Source organism: Pseudorca crassidens, chromosome 8 (genome assembly GCF_039906515.1).
Source record: "Pseudorca crassidens isolate mPseCra1 chromosome 8, mPseCra1.hap1, whole genome shotgun sequence".
In the NCBI taxonomy this organism is placed as follows: domain Eukaryota; kingdom Metazoa; phylum Chordata; class Mammalia; order Artiodactyla; family Delphinidae; genus Pseudorca; species Pseudorca crassidens.
This window is the reverse complement of record NC_090303.1, coordinates 8,903,335-8,920,841: the sequence shown is the minus strand read 5'-3', so window position 1 is coordinate 8,920,841 and position 17,507 is coordinate 8,903,335. Positions and strand designations below refer to the sequence as shown.

General features: G+C 53.9%; 1 protein-coding gene across 4 annotated transcripts in view; it reads right to left on the bottom strand.

Moving 5' to 3' along the window:
- The window catches only part of TNS3 (tensin 3), a 228,205-nt gene that overhangs the window by 186,807 nt on the left and 23,891 nt on the right, over positions 1-17,507 (bottom strand). For 2 of the 4 annotated variants that reach the window (XM_067745696.1, XM_067745697.1), the window contains exon 1: positions 4,486-4,797. The exons of the other annotated variants lie outside the window; for them this stretch is intronic. In XM_067745696.1, coding sequence (XP_067601797.1) covers positions 4,486-4,563 — 78 coding nt within the window. In that variant the 5' untranslated portion in view covers positions 4,564-4,797. Of the gene's footprint in view, positions 1-4,485; positions 4,798-17,507 lie in introns of those variants that run through there. 4 annotated transcript variants of the gene reach the window in all.

Genomic DNA, 17,507 nt, shown 5'->3' with positions numbered 1-17,507 from the left:
GGTAGACCATATTCTGGGACATAAAACAAGTCTAAATAAATTTAAAAGTATTCAAGTCACACTAAATGTGTTCTCTGACCACAATGGGATTAAATTAGGAATCAGAAACAGAAAGATCTCAGTAAAATTCCCCAAGTATTTGGAAACTAAATAACACACTTCTAAGTAGTGCATAAGTTGATACATCACAGCTAACTGGGTTTCTCCCAAGAATGCAAGTTTGGTTGGTTTTACATTCAAATGTCAATCAATTAACTAAAACAAAACAAAACACAACAACAACAACAAAAAACCTCTTATAAAATCTAACTTCCATTTCCTGGTAAAAAAGCCAAATAGGAATAACAAGGGACTTCCTCAACTTCATAAAATTGTCTATGTGAAACCTACAGCAAACATCATACTTAACGATGAAAGACTAAATGCATTCCCTTTAAGATCTGAAACAAGGCAAGGTTTTCTGCAATCAATATTTCTATTTAACCCTGTCCCAGAAGTTCTAATCAGTGCAATCAGGCAAGAAAAGTAAATAAGAGGTATCCAGTTTGGGAAGGAGAAAGTAAAAACTGTCTTTAATCACTGATGACATCACTGCTTATGGAGAAAACGCTGATGAAATCTATGAAGAAGCTCCAGAACTAACAAGTGAGTTTAGCAAAGATGAAGGATACAAGATCAAGGAATGTACAAGCTGATTGTATTTCTACATACCAGCAATAAACATCCAGAAATTGAAATTCGAAAAATATTACCATTTATATTAGTATGAAAAATATGAAATACTTAGGGATAAATCTAACAAGACTGCAAAAGACCTCTAAACTAAAAACTACAAAACACTGTGGAAAGAAATTAAAGAAGATATAAATAGATGGAGAGATATACCATGTTCATGGGTCAGAAGACTCAATGTAATTAAGACACAATTCTTCCCATAGAATCTATAGATTCAACAAAATCTCAATCAAAATCCCAGAAGGTTCTTTTTTTATAATTGGCAAACTGATTCTAAAATTCATATTTAAATGCAAAGCACTTAAAACTCCCAAAACAACTTTGAAGACTGCACATATTTAAGTGTACAGTGTGATGTTTTCTATTATATTTTGAAAATGTGTCTTTAGTATGAAAACATTAAACTAAAGAGTTTCAAAGAAAGTATGTTCTTGGGATTCTACATAACTAATAAACATGAGGTACTGAATGAACACCTTGAATCCTAATTTTCAACAAAGCAAACGCTCCTCTGATACTGATAAAAGGAAAAGCAAATACGCAGCACACAGACCACAACCCCGTATTCCTTGACCAACGGCTGACAAGGAGAACCCCACGTGCAACTACTAATGGACTGGAATTGGCAGAGAACCCTTTCCGACATGCCATTCCAACTTTAAAGCATGCTTTGCCCATCCCCAAACTTTCCCCTGCTATTCAAATTGTCGAGAATGCTGGTAACTTCTAGTTTTCTGTTGTGACCATTTCTAGTCCCACCCTCCCCCAAGTCCTTCCTGACCACTTCAAGTTCCTCAGGGATCCTACAGCAGTCTCATCACTCAATCATATCCCCTGGTGTTGATCTTGTCAAGCCTGTCAAAGGAGGCAAAGTGTCCTGCCCCAAGCAGCAGTCTTCTCGCCGGTTCTGCCACCTGCAGTACGAGCTCTATGACCCAGGGCAAGTCATACCTCTCTTCAAGGGAAAGGATACCGCCCCCTCCTACCTATTAACCAAGCTACTGTAAATAGTCAAATGCTACGGCAGGTACCAGTTATGAACGCTGGCCGTCTATGGGAATCACTTGGGCAGAGTTTTTAAAACAGCGGTGCCTAAGCTCCACCCCAGACCAATTAAAACAGATTATCTGGAGGTGGGACCAGACGACAAATTTTTTCAAATCTCCTCCAGGGATTCTGAGCTGCATCTGGGACTGAGAGCCTCCACGACATAATGGACCACACTATAAGAAGCTATTCCTCCTACGTGGTAAGGCACTGTTATTACGTGCTTGTTCACATGTCTGTTTCTGGTTTTCTCAAGAGACGGTATACTGTTTGATAGCAGGGCTCTTGTACTCCATGCCTATAAAAGAGGGACGAAGGTACCGCTATCATGAAGTTCATGACACTGGCAGGGCCCTTCTGTGCTGTAACCACTGCTCAACAAACGGGGCACCAGCATGCAAGATCAAGACCACACAGCCAACAGATAAGGGATATGGGCTCAGACCCAGTCTCCACCCGGGTCTCATGCTCAGACAGGAGTCAGCATTCAAGTAGCTGACAAACACAGCCCTCTATCGTAATCCCGCAGCTGGTACGTACTCGCCCCCTCCCTCATATTTCAGTTACTTGTTTACACGCCTTCTCTCCTGTGTCATTTCCTAGAGGCAGGACACCAGGCGCTTATCCATGTGTCTTACGAGGCCCCTGCACAGTGCCTGGCAGACAGTGAACCACGGACCCTCAATTAATATTTGTTGACTGAATGAACTGGCCGTATTCTGTGGGCCAGCGGGGTAGACTGTGACCTTTTATTCCTTGCAAATACCTTTATTATAACGAGGGAGAAAGAGGCACTGTGTTCCTGTGATAGTCTTGCGGGCTGGGCGACAGCTAGAAGCCTGGAGGAAGGAAACAGCAGAGGTGCTGTAGGGAGGCCGAAGCCATTTCAATGGCTGGATGGCGGAGGAATTCATTTCAGATAGTGTAATAACATCTGCTCACGCTTCATCTGTACATAACATCTCCATTGTGAAGTGAGCCTAGACAGGATTAGACTGCCTTTGTTTTCACCTGATACTGTGCTTTCATTTCTCCCAAAGAGGCGGGGCCAGTGAGTGCAGGGGGGAGGGGGGAGACGGGGAGGGGGGAGGGGGGAGACGGGGAGGGGGGAGGGGGGAGACGGGGAGGGGGGAGGGGGAGACGGGGAGGGGGGAGGGGGGAGACGGGGAGGGGGGAGGGGGGAAGGGGTGGGGGAGGGGGGAAGGGGTGGGGGAGGCCAAAATGCTGCAGCATTTAGCAGGCTCAGTTCAGGAATCTAAATTGCATTTAATTGTTAGGAGCAGGCAGTTGGAAGGGTAGAGAGCAAGGCTGCGGGTTCCACAAGGACTCCCTGAGGGGTTCAGGGTAATTAGTGCCGGTCTTGATTGTGAGGTCTCTTTTTAGAAAGAAAAATCTCTGCAGAATTGAGCGAGTTTAAGTGCTCCACAGCAGCGCAGAAGGGTAACCTTCTGCTCTGCGAAAATGCAAAACCTCACAGACCTCTCTGCTAGGTTCTCTGGGCTAATGTTCCGGAAGCAACAGTTACCCACACAAAGGCTAAATTAGCACAATCCAGCTATATTTTCCTTCCAGGAAAGAGGATTTAGGTGTGGGTTTTCATACCTGGAAGCTTTCAGTAGCATTCTGGGGGGGGGGGCAGATACTGAGCAAAAACACCAAGCAACTTGACTCTGAAGTTAAACGCGAAAAAAACTTCCTGCATAGGCAGAGTGGACCTCAAACCTCTGGGGTGTTCCTGCTCAGAGATGTTTCCACCCACCAGCAGCCACAGGACCCAGGGTTCAGGGACACCCTCTGCATACCACACACTGTCCCTAAGCTTCCCAGCAATAGTGTTTGTTAAACTAAAAACAGAATGCAGCACAACTCAAAGTGATGTGAAGTAGCTGACATTTTGACAAACTCTCACTCCTCAGAACCTTACATAAATTTCCGGGAAGACGAATGCAATAAATGCCTAATTATTAGACTCAGAGAAAGGACTGCTGAACCTAGTAAGGAGCCGCCTCCCGGCATCTGCTCTGTTTAATTCAAACGCCATGGAGGACCGTCCCAGGACCAGGTATCGTTACATGGCTCTGGTTAACTTACATTTCTGCAACAATGCTAGTGCACCCTCACATACCCATAGAGCTAAGCACCCTCTTCCTTTGCAAGAAACACAGGCTACGAAGCGAGTCCGCGAAATTGCCAATGTCCTACTTCCATTCCAGGAAAGGAGTCCAAGGAAGTGTGTTCAAGAGGGAGTTGAATCAGAAAATTAAGCCAGAACTGTCCCCCACCCCATGTGGGCTCACCAGGGCGCCGCCGGCCTCCCACCAGGCAAAGCCCTGCTCTCCCTCTCTCTTCCTTTCCTGCGCAAGTAACACGCGCATACAAGGGCACACGCGGGGGGACACGCGCGCGGAAGTGCACACGCGCGCACAAACAAGGACACACGCGCACTCGCGGACACATGAGCACGCGCAGAGACAAGGGCACAGGAGTGAACGAACGTGCACGCGCAAACAAGAGTGCACGGGCACCCGTACACACTTGCACGTCGGCACTCAGACTGGGGTACGCGGGCACACACAAGCACACGCGCACACCAACCCAAAAGTGCCCCCACCCCGTCCCAGCGCCCGGCGCGCCCGCGTCGCTGCTCCCAGCACCCTGACCCTTGCTCCAGCGCCCCTCCCCCGTCTCGGGGCTCCCACTCACCTGGCGCCGGTGCCGGCGCACCCGCGCCCCGCGCGCGCACCCTCCAGGCGGCCCGGGTGTCAGGGCGCGCAGCCGCATGGCCGCCCTGGCCCGCGGAGAGCCGGGCCGGGCGAGGAAGGCAGAGGCAGGCGCGGACACCTCTCCGGCGGCGGTGCCAGGCAGGTATGCCTCCTGAGCCCCTGCGCCTCGGCGTCAGGAAAAGTTCGACCCCGTGAGCCCCGGAAAGAACCGGCCGCCAACTCCAAGTCCACTCTGCCGTCAGAAGTCAGATGCCGGGAACAAAAGCCAGAAGAGTGAGCGCACGGTCCCCCGGCGCCCCTCCATCTGACACGAATTAGCCCTCCCTCCCCCACCCCAGACGCAGCTCCAGAGAGGAGGCAAAAGGCTTCTCAGCCAAACCCGGGAAAAGTGGAGAAGAAACGCCTCCTAGGGCAGGGCTGGGGGGCAAACCTTCCATTGCCCTCCGTCGCCCTCCGCCCTCCCACTGGATTTACCCCCGCCTCTGGCTGGAGTACAGCTTGACTAGGATTTCAGACCTCTCCAAGAATGCAGGCCCTGGGACTTAAAATCAAAACCCGCAGGCTCTTTGCCTTCGGGGATTTTAAAATCTTGTATACTGTCCAGTAAACCTGTATCTGTAATGGTCAGTATCACTGGTAATCTACACTGCTAGCAAACAGTGGCTTTGGAGTGCAAAGAAGGAAAACTCTCATGCAGAAAGGCCTTTTTCCAATTTGCTTCTTCAACTAAGGAAAGCAAGCATTAGCAGCCTTGCCAAAGAGGGTTGAGAACCAGGTAGAGGTCCCAGCAAGCTCAAAGTGAACGGTTATGGCGCCTGGCACACCTGGGGTCTGGGATCCACCGCACCCCTCCGTCCCCTTCCCATCCAGAGTGCCATCCAGCTCCCAGCAAAGCACAACCCGTTTTCCTCTCTGGGTCTGTGATTTTAGAAGGAAATGAAAAGCCTGTTCTTAATGCTTTTTTAAGGAGATGGAGGTGACTGGGATGGTGGGGTCCAGGTGTCACACGAAGAGGTAGTCAGACACCTGGAAAGTGGAAGGGTCACTTCGCCTGAAGGACAGCCCAGAGGGGTGGGTGGGCATGATCCACAGACAGAATGGCCCTGTTTCGATGCCTGTCAGACCCCACAGGACTGACTTGTCTTGGGCTGGGGTCGTGGAGCAGTGGATCTAAGCTTTCCACCATGGAAAGCTCTGGCAACCCACTCCTGGGAAAGGCTCCCTTGATCGTGGACATGTTCAGCTGAGGCCACGTCCTCCCTTCCGTGGGGTCCTGTAGAGGAGGTCCATGCACAGTAGCACATGGCCTCGGGAGCTGTATGGCCTCAGCCATAGCGGAACTGTGTGCCCTAGTGGCTTGGCCGGCCTCCACGCCCAGCCCAGGGTGCGATACTAATGACCTGTGTTGGTGTAACACTTCAGATCTTCAACTCCGCTTGCAACTCCAAATGTCTTAGCTTCGGAGAGCAGTCTGGGTGGGCTAGACCTGGGCCTTTATGGTTAACACATGTGCGAATTCCAGCCATCAATTCAAAGGCCAGCATTAACCTCTCAGGTTCTGGCACTGAATACCCATCTTTCCATTTCTGGGGTGGAATAGCAAAGCTGCTCTTCAACTTTCAAACACACACACACACACACACACACAAAACAACAGGAACACACCATTCTGATTCCTTGCCTGGCAGCCACCCATTCATTCTCATTTCCCTCCATCCTTCAGATAAGATGATTATTCATCTGTCTCTATAGTCATTTGTTCGTTTGTTCGTTAATTCATTTTCTAGATTCATTCATTATTATTCACTTTTCCTATAGAGTAGTTAAACTTTAGTTTTTGCAAACATCTCTCAGGGCTATTTCTTCATAGGTGTCCCTCACCCCCATGTGACTGCAGGATCCCTAAGAACGCACATCTGTATCAGATTCATTTGAGTCCCCAACATCTAACACAAGATGGAGCCCAGAGCCGTGTCTGCAAGCTGAGCTAGAAGCACATGATTCTGCTGTCTGGGGGCGCACGGTGCAAACACTTCTTCCAGACGTCAGCTGGATCTCTCACCAGTCTCACCCATGGAACCAGCAGAAGGAACCTGAATCCCAGCAAAGAACAGGTAACTCCCAGAATGATAAAGCTCCTTGAACTCGAGGACCGGGCTCCACACTCCATGGGGCCCCTGGAAATGATGGTCCTGAGCTCCTAGGCCCGTGGCTGCCAGACTGGAAGACAAACAGGTGTTTCCACAGGGGACATCCGAATCTCCTCTCACTTGATTAAAAGGTACATCGTTCAGAAGATTCCCACACTTTATTACTAATAACCCATCAGATGCATGCGACCACACCTCACAGATAATGACAACAAAGTGAGAACCAGGGACCAGAGACAGTCGTTGGGCTACAGCCCAGACCACCCCAGCCCAAGCGAACTTCCCCAAATACAAAACTGGGACCCCTGTCAGACGCCCCGCTTTGCCAGCCGGCCCCCTCTCTAGCCCCCTAACCCTCCACCCTCCTGCACCAGCCGGCCCCACCCACCCCCAGGCTTCTCCTGCTCTGCGTCCCTCAGAGGCAAGCTGAAGTGTGAGGGTTTGAGGCCAGCTCAGCCTAGGGGCCCCAGGGGACCCCAGGAACCAGGGCAGGTACGGAGCCAGTACTCTAGCCTCTCCGGACTCACCCACTACTGTGCTGCCAGCCTGGCCTGCCCCTGGTAAGACGGCGGTCCTCCCTGATTCTCACGGGCCGGACCGCCTGCCTCTGCCTTGCGGCTGCACCGAGTCCCCAGCGACAAAGGAGGTTCTTTGTGCTCAGGACGGACTTCAGGGGGCCCGGGTCCAGACCGTGCGGGCAAAGCTCCAACGCCAGGCCTCGGGGCTGCATCATCAACCCGGGCTGGGAACCCAGACTGGACTGGGGACAGAAGCCCTGCGGTGAGACCGACCCTAACACGGGATGCAAGGCTGGCCCATCCAGGACCCCGGGGTTCTCGTCCGACTGAGCGGAGGGAGGGCTGCTGCCACACGGCCCCTCGTCACACACTCACCCAGCCATCCCGGAACGCTGACGAGCAGCCTGTGTGTGCCTGGCGCCACGGGGACTCTGGTGACGAACGACTCCTCTTTACCTGATGGCAGAAATATCTGCATGTGGCGTTATGAGGGGGCACTGAGCCACTCAGGGGACTTTCGGGAAAACGGGCGACGGGTGGGCTGAGACCTGGAGGAGAAGTGGACAGGAAAAGAGCCGGGGGACCAAGCACTGTGCATAAGGCAGGGTGTTTGCGTGAACTGAAGCACAGTGTGCGTTCGGGGCGTGGACCCCAGGCAGGCGGGCAGAGGCCGCATCCTAAGGGCGGGCATGGGGGTGGTGAGCTCGGTCCCGGGAGGAGTGGAGAGGAAGGGGACCCTCAGTGCAAGCCAGGGCCTGACCCCGAGGGCAGCGGGAATCTCTAGCGGTGAGCGGGAAGGAACCACATGAACACCCTGTGTCCTGGGGACCACCTGGTGGTGAAGGGGTTTACTAACACGGAAAGGAAGAAAATGACAGTGATTGCTGTGTTGGGGGACTGGAATCGGATGCTGGTGTAACTCGTGGTTTCAACGTAGAGACACAGATACTGACAGAAATCAAAACTGATGCAAATGTGCACACGCACATGCACACACACCCATGCACAAGCATGCACCCATATACACACACGCATATATACACTCCCCAGCTTTGTCCGTGGTGGGTGGCCTGAAGCGGCCCCCAACAGTAGTGGTTACATCCAGCACCCACGTCCCGGTTTTAAAGTAATGTTTCCCAGTAAAAGAAATCAGGGCTCCTTGGAGACACGGCTGGTTTCAGATCTGAGCCAGGGATACTACAAATGAACCTGCAATGTTTTTTTTGTTTGTTTTTGCCAGAGGGTAAAGGAATGCTCCCAGAATGACGGGGCTGCATCACCAGGGGACTGGAGTGGCCTTGCAGAAATTGCCCCTGGCCAAACTGGGGACAACTTGAACATCGAAATAAACAGTGATAACATTGATTATAACCCATTCAATTAAATAGGAATTCATGAGTCCTACTGATAGAAATAAATAGCTAAATGAACACACTGTGGGTCTGATGAGACGTAGATGCCTGCATGGTCTCAAGGCACCTCCTGACCTGGAGGGACGAGGGCAGGAGAGGGCGGCAGGAGACAGGTGGAGGGGGCGGGGTACAGAGATCGTGGAAGCTTTTAGCCTCTACTCATTATGGGAACTCACAGAGGAGAGCCGTGATCCACCATTCTGCCCCTGTCACTCTTTGGAGAAGATTCACATAGCCTCAAAGAATTGTCCCTTATTTGTTATAAAAGGGAAAACAGCAAGTCTGCGACAGAGCCGGCTGGCCATGCCAGCCTGGGCGACCGTGGCCTTCGATGGGACACACCCACCATGAGAGCACGCCTCTACCGACGGTGCTCCTGCAGAGGCACAGCCTGACCCTGATCTTGATCAGGTATCACCAGATCCGAGCGAGGGACACAGGGGCCAAAATCTGGGGTCCCTGGGAGCTGAGCGTGGAGGGTCCATCTGCTGGCTAGATACACCCTCATTCCCAGCCCCAGAGTCTGCAGTGGGGGTCACCAAACACTCCGGGCAAATGACTCCTGTCTTCACCCCTCCATCCCCATCACACAGAAGATCCGCCACAGGCCGGTCACACCCATCCATGGCTCTGTGACGCCAAGTGCCAAGGTGTTTCCAAGAACCACCTAAAGCACTTTCAAAAGCACTTTGCTTCTGGTAACAAAAAAGACTCTTGCTTGAGCTTTTTTTAATGCAATTCTTTTTTTAAAAAAATAAATTTATTTATTTTTTTGTTTTGATTTCTGGCTGTGTTGGGTCTTCGTTGCTGCGCGCGGGCTTTCTCTAGCTGCAGCGAGCGGGGGCTACTCTTCGTTGCGGTGCGCAGGCTTCTAATTGTCGTGGCTTCTCTTGTTGGGGAGCACGGGCTCTAGGGCGCGTGGGCTTCAGTAGTTGTGACGTGTGGGCTCAGTAGTTGTGGCTCACGGGTTCTAGAGCGCAGGTTCAGTAGTTGTGGCGCACGGGCTTAGTTGCTCCGCGGCATGTGGGATCTTCCCACACCTGGGATGGGACCCGTGTCCCCTGCATCGGCAGGCGGATTCTTAACCCCTGCGCCGCCAGGGAAGCCCTCTTGCTTGAGTTTAAGGAGCTTCTGATATCAGTAAGCTGTCGCCAGCTCTCATCTGCAGAAAACTCCATGCTTCGCTCTCTCTCCTGGTCGGAAGGCAGGGACACCAGTCATGCTGGCCCTGGAGGCCCAGGGATCATCTCTAGAGGCCGGCCTCGCACGTGGGCCCCGCACAAGCACAGCCCTTGGGCAAATCCAAACTCTCAAGACCATCCGCCTCCACCCCTCCCCGCTCAGCCGGCTCCTGCTCCATCCCACACCCGGGAGGGCAACAGGACACAGTGGGCCTCGAAGGGCACTGGTCGCATTTCAGTACTTCCTGACGACACCCAGGAGCCCCATGAGTCCATCTCACTGATGGCAGTAGGGCCTGTTCCTCAGACGATGAGGGAGCGCAGGATGGGGCACAGGACACAGGGGAAACCAAGTCCCCAGGGGATCCAGGGATGTGGGGTGAGGGGGCAGAAGACTGCAGAGCCAGCGAGCAGAGGCACCTCACCTAACCCGGGGACATCCTTGGGGCAAGAGTCAGATTAAAGGTGCCACATGTTGGGAGCTGGATCGGCGAGGACAGTCCAGCAGCAGGAATGACCTCCTCCTAGAGGACACAGGACTGTAGGGCTGTGTTCCCACTCCAGGTTTTGTCCCCCACACCCCTCTGTGTCTCACCAAAGTCATAGTAAATCAACCTCAGTGAACCTGTACCATGAGTCCCCTGACCTCACGGGAGGTCATCTAGTCCAGCCAATTAAGCCAAAATGTCTTAGTTGGCTACAGAATTCAAGGCGACTCCCAGCCTGAGCTCACAAGCCCCTCCCCTCAAGGGGAGTCCTGCGGCGGCGACAACGGCGGCCCCGTGGGGTGGGCGCGCCACCCAGGGACCCGGATCCTCGGGCGCGTCAAGTGCGGCTCTTCAAGGGCACGTCTCGTGGCTCCCTTTCAGGACAAGGGGACCTCCTCGGCGAACCGCTTTGGGCCGCTGCTAAGAAAGTGAGAACTGGTTCGCATTTCCCCTCCACTCTCCCCTTTCACGCGTTTCCTTCCCTCGCCTTCAAAAAGCACAGAAAACGTGCTTCCTCTACAAAAATCAGCCTCCGGTATGTGCTTTTCCCCCCTTTCCTGCTCAAAAACAACAACTGTTTCATTAAAGAACAGGCAGAGAAGAGCAAAAGAAAGGGATGGATGGAAAGGCTGGCGCCTCCCCCGACCCCCGGCGGTTATGTCCCCCTGTCCCGGCCATTCCTCCTCTGTCTCCTTGTCATCCCTAGAGATGACACGGCTGCTTCCTGGCGGGGCGGCAGAGGCATCCTAGCTGCCTCACCTGCCCTGTGGAGGGAGACAAGGGTGCGGCAGTGAGGATAAGGGCAGGGTCTGTGGAGACACCAGCAAACCACGGGGGCCCTGGCTGTGTGCGCTCCTGCCCGAGCGGACACCAAGGCCTCATACTCAAACCTAAGAGAAGAAAGCGAACCCCGCGCACCATGTTCCTGCCTCTGCCCTCACAGGCACGGAGGACATCCTCCCATCCTCCCACCTCAACACGGACAGGCTCCCCCTGCTCTGGGGGAAAATATCTGCAGGAAGGGGCAGGGGATTGAAATAATAAATATCAGACTAGTGCCTTAAGTCGAGTTTTCTCTCTGCAGACCGAGAGGACCCCACCGGGAGGGAACTCTAAGCCTGGAGGGCCCTCTGCCCTCCGCGAGTGATTCTGGTCTCTCACACTAGAATCTCACATGCGGAGACCTGCCCAGGGTCGCAGAGCTGAAGACCCCGAGCCCCCAGCCCCCAGTCCTCATGTCCATTCTCAGACCTCTGTGGTGTCTGACAGTGTCCCGGACCTAGCGGGGGCCCCATCCTACCCTAGCTAACCTCAGGAAATGGGCCAGTGGAAAACTGGTAGGTGGCCTTCGTTTAGTACTGAGGGGAGATGAGCGTTAGGACAACCAGAGCTTCCTCCTCACTCGCCACTAAGCATCTCTGCACCATCCCTTGACCCCAAGTGCAAAGAGACTCCCCAGAATAAGCTCCTAAGCAAGACCTTGAGACCCACAACTTTAAGACGCATTCTGCTGCTTTCAGCACAGAACACCGAAAGTGGAGAGAGAACGTGCAAGTCCGAAGAGAACAGACATGGCTCACCTGGCCTTTTAAATTCCTCCCAGTATAGACAGACCTTGTTTTGATGGTACTTCGAAGCTACTGCATTTTTTACACATTGAAGGTTCATGGCAACCCTGCGTCGTAGGTGATGGTTAGCATTTTTTAGCAATAAAGTATTTTTAATTAAGGTATGTCCATTGTTTTTTAGACATAATGCTACTGCACACTTAATAGACAGGAGTATAGCGTAAACGTAACTTTTATACTCACTGGGAAACCAAAAACTTCACGTGACTCACTTTATTGTGATACTCACTTTATGGCCACGGTCCGGAACCAAACCCGCAATATCTCTGAGGTGTGCCGGTACAATCAAATTGAAATGCTTCAGAGTGGGTTTCCCCTAACAGAGGAAAATCTAGATCATGGTCAGGTCTGGTGATGGGCCGCAAAATGCCAGCAGTGCAGCAGACAATCTCCACCTCCCACCCCCTCCAGAAACGCCGGTTCTGCGGGGGCATCATCCCCATCTGTTGGCGACCAGCGGAGGCTCCGGGAAGTTTAGCCTGGTGAGCAGAGCCAGCCTCCCATGGGTGGTCCCAAACCCAAGCCATTTCCCCAGGCGGGGTGTGAGGACGGAGGGGCCACACTGGCCTGTCCTTCTGCTAGAACACAGCAGCCGGGCAGCCCTCCTGTCCACTTGGCCCCAGCACATCCTCCCCCGGTGTGCCAGGGAGCTGGCTCCTACGAGGAGGGTATGGTTGGAAAGGAGACACCGACAGAGCGCCCTCTGAGTCACCAAGCCTCATCTCTGGATTAACCCCAGCCTTTTCCTTCCTCCATAGTTCTCCTGCGGACCAAAAATGCCCCAGTATTCCCTGGCTTTGACCAAACCTGGCTAGACCACATCTGGAACTCTGGGGAGGGACTCTGCCCATAAGAGCGCTATGCTGCCTCCTCCGAGATGGGCTGGACCGAGGTGGGCTGGAGAAACGGCCGCAGAGAGCACCTCGGGGCACCCTGGACCCGTTCTACTCCTTGCTGTGTGTCTGCGAGTCTATTAGTCATCACTCTGGGCCTCTATTTCTTCATCTGCTAACGAGAATGATAAACTCACTACTGACCTCAAACAGTTCTTGTGAGTTTCCCTCCAGATGATGCCCGGAGAGGCTTTGGTACGGTGCCCACTAAGTATTCCTTCTTCCCCTGCTAAGAGGGGTCCCTACACAGCCAGAAGGGTTTGGGGGACTATGTTGGGGGGCCCCAAATAGACAATGGGAAGATAACATCACAGTTTCTGAGACAGTTGGGCTGTTTCCATCCATACGAACAAGTTTTGACTATTCCTGAAGTTGAAAAAAAGCAGACCTTGTTTCTGTTTATTATTGTCACTGTGAACCGGTGTTTGTATTCCCGGGCGGGGGTGAGGCAGGCAGGGCTGGGTCCCATCTTGCTCTGGGGAAGCCAGGACTTTAGGGTGACTCCCGGTAGCTGGGTCACCCTCAAACTCGGTAAGGCCGTGACGAAGCTGGGAACACACCTGGCCCAATCAACGTGTTCTCAAAGAGAGCTAATAACTAAATCCTCTGATCTGAATCCTGGCCAAGCAAGTTCCCCAGCCTAGTGTGATGCTCTTGACTTGAAGTAATCTCTACTTAACCAAATCATGCCCCAAGATGCTCCGGCATGTGGAAAGCATGTTTCCAGTAAATAACGCTGCTCGCTGCAACTCAGAAAAAAGAAACAGCAAAACCTCCATCCAAGCCCAGAGAGCAGGAAGCACCCACCCGACACGAGGGGCAGAGCCCTCAGCCGCTCGCCTGACCAGCGCCTTGGTCTCCCAGCCCCAAGAACAACAGCCCCGTATCAGCCACTCTCCAACAGCCCGCGACGGGCCGGGTGGTGGGTTAGCTGGTGATTTCCATGTCAGTTCCCAAATTTTCTGAAACGTCAGTCAGGTTGCATTTATAATCTTTAACACTTAGGGTCAATACAACTTTCATAACTTATAATTTTAAAAAGTTAACGCTTATAAGTTTAAAAATATATCCGTAGCACAGTACTGACAGTCCTCTTAATTCTCCTTTTTTTTTTTTTTTAAGTTATTCCAGTTCCAGTCCCACCTGACCACCGGGGCTTCTCATCTGGCGTCTAAACTAGCAGCAGACACCCGTCTGTCGAGGTCAGACAGACAAGGGACACTGCCTGGGCCCTGTCCCATGGCCAGCTTTCTCTGGGCGTCCCTAGGCCCTGCACCCACTCACAGCAAACTACACATGTCCTCCCGGGAGCCAGGCTGTACGGGACACACATTCCTGGCGGAATGAATGACTGTAAATCAATAAAGACAGACGCCAGGTTTTAAGGCAACGGTCACTGGAGGCCACACCCTGTGCTCACAGCTGGGCTGGGCCTTGGAACCTGTGGCCTCATATCTGCTGCCCTTTGATTTCTGAGTAGCTGACGGACAATGACTCACAGCGCCCACGCACCCTCCCTTCCATTCATTGCCCACAGTTCACTGCGTGGGAGGGACAGAGTTGATAAAGCCCGCTAGAAGGAGATGGTACCAGTGATGAGAAGGCGAGGGTCGGGGCACTGGGTGCCAGGCTCAAGGTCAGACTTGACTCTGGAGAAAATGAGGAGTCAGAAGTTGACAAGCAAAGGGGTAGGAGGGGGCAGAGGGTGGGGATGGGAGGGGGCAGACCTCCCGTGAAACGGGCCAGCAGAGAGGGGAAAGGTGTTTCAACCAGGACCCTGCTGGTGCAGCAGGAAAAATGGCGGCTGATTCCGAGGGGGTCACAACCACCGAAGCTGGGCTGGGAATTAAAGGGGAAAGATCCAGTTTGGTGGAGACGATGAGGGGTCTGCGTAGGGCCGGGACCTTCAGAGGTCATCAGCACTCACTGGGGGACTGCAGCTTCAGATCTTAGATGTCTGCAGTCTCGGGTGGGATGGGTGCGGATGGGCCCCCGTAAGCACGGGTGCAGGGCTCTGCTCGCTAGCTCTCCGATCTCCTCTATTACGAGTATGGGGTCTCAGGGCCCACCTTCTGTTCAATCGGCTGGCCAGGTCCACTGCGCACCCACTGTGCATGAGCTTGGGAAGGCCAAGGCCAGGGACGCAAGCCAAGGTCACTGCCTGCAAGGAGCGCTCAGCGTGGCCTCGGGAAACCTCCCTAAGTGGGTGCTGCCGTCCACCGCCCTCCACAGTCGGCTCCCAGCGGTGCTTCGTTGCCCCGTGCACACCAGCACGCGGAGCCTGGTGCTCCCGGCAAATCAAATGCAGAAGAACGTCTTGACCCTTTGCCCAGCTCGCAGGAGGTACACCTGGAGGACGGCAGGTGCCCGCACCGTGAGGCCCTCCGAGCAGCCTTGACTCTCGCTCCCCCGCGGTCAAGCCTCACCAGCGTTTTCCTCCCTGTGCTGACTCCCCAGCAGACACAAGAGGCTGCCTGACGCCCATCTTTAAAGATGGCCCTCCTGGGGCCCGCATCTCGGCCCATTTCCTAATCCCCTTCCAGGGAAACTCCTTCAAGGGTTGGCTGGAGTCCATGCCCACTACCCAGGGTCCATGCCCAGGGTCGACAGCCAGACTTCCCTCCCCATCCACCCAAACTGCCCCCCAGTCCCCACCTAGCTCGCGACACCCAGCCACCGACGCTGCTCTTCACCTGCCCCAGCTCTCAGCTCACCTGGCTGCTTCCCACCCGCCACACTTCCCTCTCCTGGAGTCCATGCCCCCGTGTCCTGGGTACCTTCTCTCTCTTGGGGCCTGCCCTCATCTCCCTTGGAGAGCTCTTGTCCCCTGGGCACCTCTACATGTCCTGGGCTCTCCTCTGTGCACGCTCCCCCCGCAGCTGTCCCCTCCAACCCACCCTATCGTCGCTGATGGCATCCCACCTCCCCTCCAGGCCTTCTCTCCCGACCTGCTGAGTCCCGGGCATCGCTAGCTCCACACCTCCACCGGGCCGTCCCCTCAGCATCATTAACCTCAGCCCTCCAAGTCAGAACTCTGGGTTTTCTCCGCACAAGGACCACACAACCAACGTGTCAGCAAGCCCTACAAAACAAACCCCCAAAAGACCTTGCCCTGGTCTCCATCCCCACCACCCCAGTCCCCCCATCAGCAAGCTGACTGGCTCTCTGCGTCCACAGGCCCTGCCTTAAATAGGAATCAGGACTGGACAAAGCTCCAGCACAGGCCACTCCCAAGCTTCCACAAGGACACCTTTAACCAAAAAAACCCCAAACTTCTGACCCTGGGCCCACAGACCATTTTTGCCAACCCCTGCCCACCTTGGACCTGTTCAACTCCCCTGCTCTTTTCCCACCTGCTGGGCTAGCTGCTGCCTCAGGACATTTGTACATGCTGTTCCCACCACCTGCAACTCGTGTGGCTTACTCTTCTCTTCCTTCAAATTTTTGCCAAAACGTTACCCTCTCCGAGAGGCCTTGCACAACACCTGAGGACACAGTCCTCCCACCTCGGCCCATACTCGCTCCCCCTATGCTGTCTTGTTCTCCTTCAGTATCCTTATGGCTACCTAACTTCCTGTCCCGGGGGGCAATGTGGATAGGTTTACTGCCTGTCCATCCAAGAGGGCAGGGACCCGCGTGCCTGGCTGGCACAGGGTTCCCTATGCCTGGAACAGCGCTAAGTACCAGCTGAGCGATGAATGAATGAATGAATGGTGCTCCTGAGGGCCCTCGGCAGGCCCCTCCCTGACCCCTTCAGGGCTCCCCACCTCTCAGAGCCCAGTCGCTGCGTGTAGCTCCTCCCGGCAGAGGGCGCCCACCCCGCGCCTGGTCTCCTCTCTCCCCTCCTGCCTTCCACCCGGAGGCCCTTCATCCCAAACACCCACACGCGTCTCCCTGCGGGGTCCTCTCAAGGTGACGTGGGTGACGTCCGCTGGCCCCCGCCCATTAAGTGCGTACAGCGCCCCGCGCTCGCCGCCGCTCCAAGCATGTCACGCGTCACCGTGGGAAGGCCCGCACCTATTTACTGCATGAATGGGCAACGGAGGCCGGAAACGGGATCAGGGACGCCGCCAGGGCTCCCGCCCAGCAGCGCCCGCAGGACAGCTAGGCGCACTGCCCTTTGCAAAGTGAAGCACGTAGGGCAAGTCGGCGGCAGCCAGACCACAGGGGTCCTGTCCCAAAGCAGGAGAAGCACAAGACATGCTTAGGCAGCGACTCCACCACCACAGCGCATGCAAACAGAAATCTCCGTTTCTTCGTGTAAAACAAGCACATGGCGGGCGATTCCACGTCCAGGAACGCATTCTAAGTCACTGAGCACACAAGTAGATCGATTTAGTTGGAAGGCCCTTCATCACAGAAGTATGCACAGCAGGAAAAACCGGACGCAGTTTAATATCCAACAAAGTGCCTAAGGCAACTGATGGCACTAACACGCCGAGGAATCTGTAATAGTACACCGTCAGAAAAAACAGCAATCAGATGCGTATTCACTGACGTGGAAATACCCAGGATAAATTAACAGAGGTACAAAAGAATCCAAGTTTCTCAGTTTTGATCGTTCCCGCCGGTCTTGCCCCGCTCCCAAGGCATCTCGCCACTGCAAAGGACAGCTGGCTCTGGGGTGACGGAGATCATCGTCCAGGTTCATTCCCAGCCCAGGAGTGTGAACTTACTTCGCAAAGGGGCCTCCAGGTGAACCCCAGGAGCACCCCCGAGGCCCCCGGCCCCC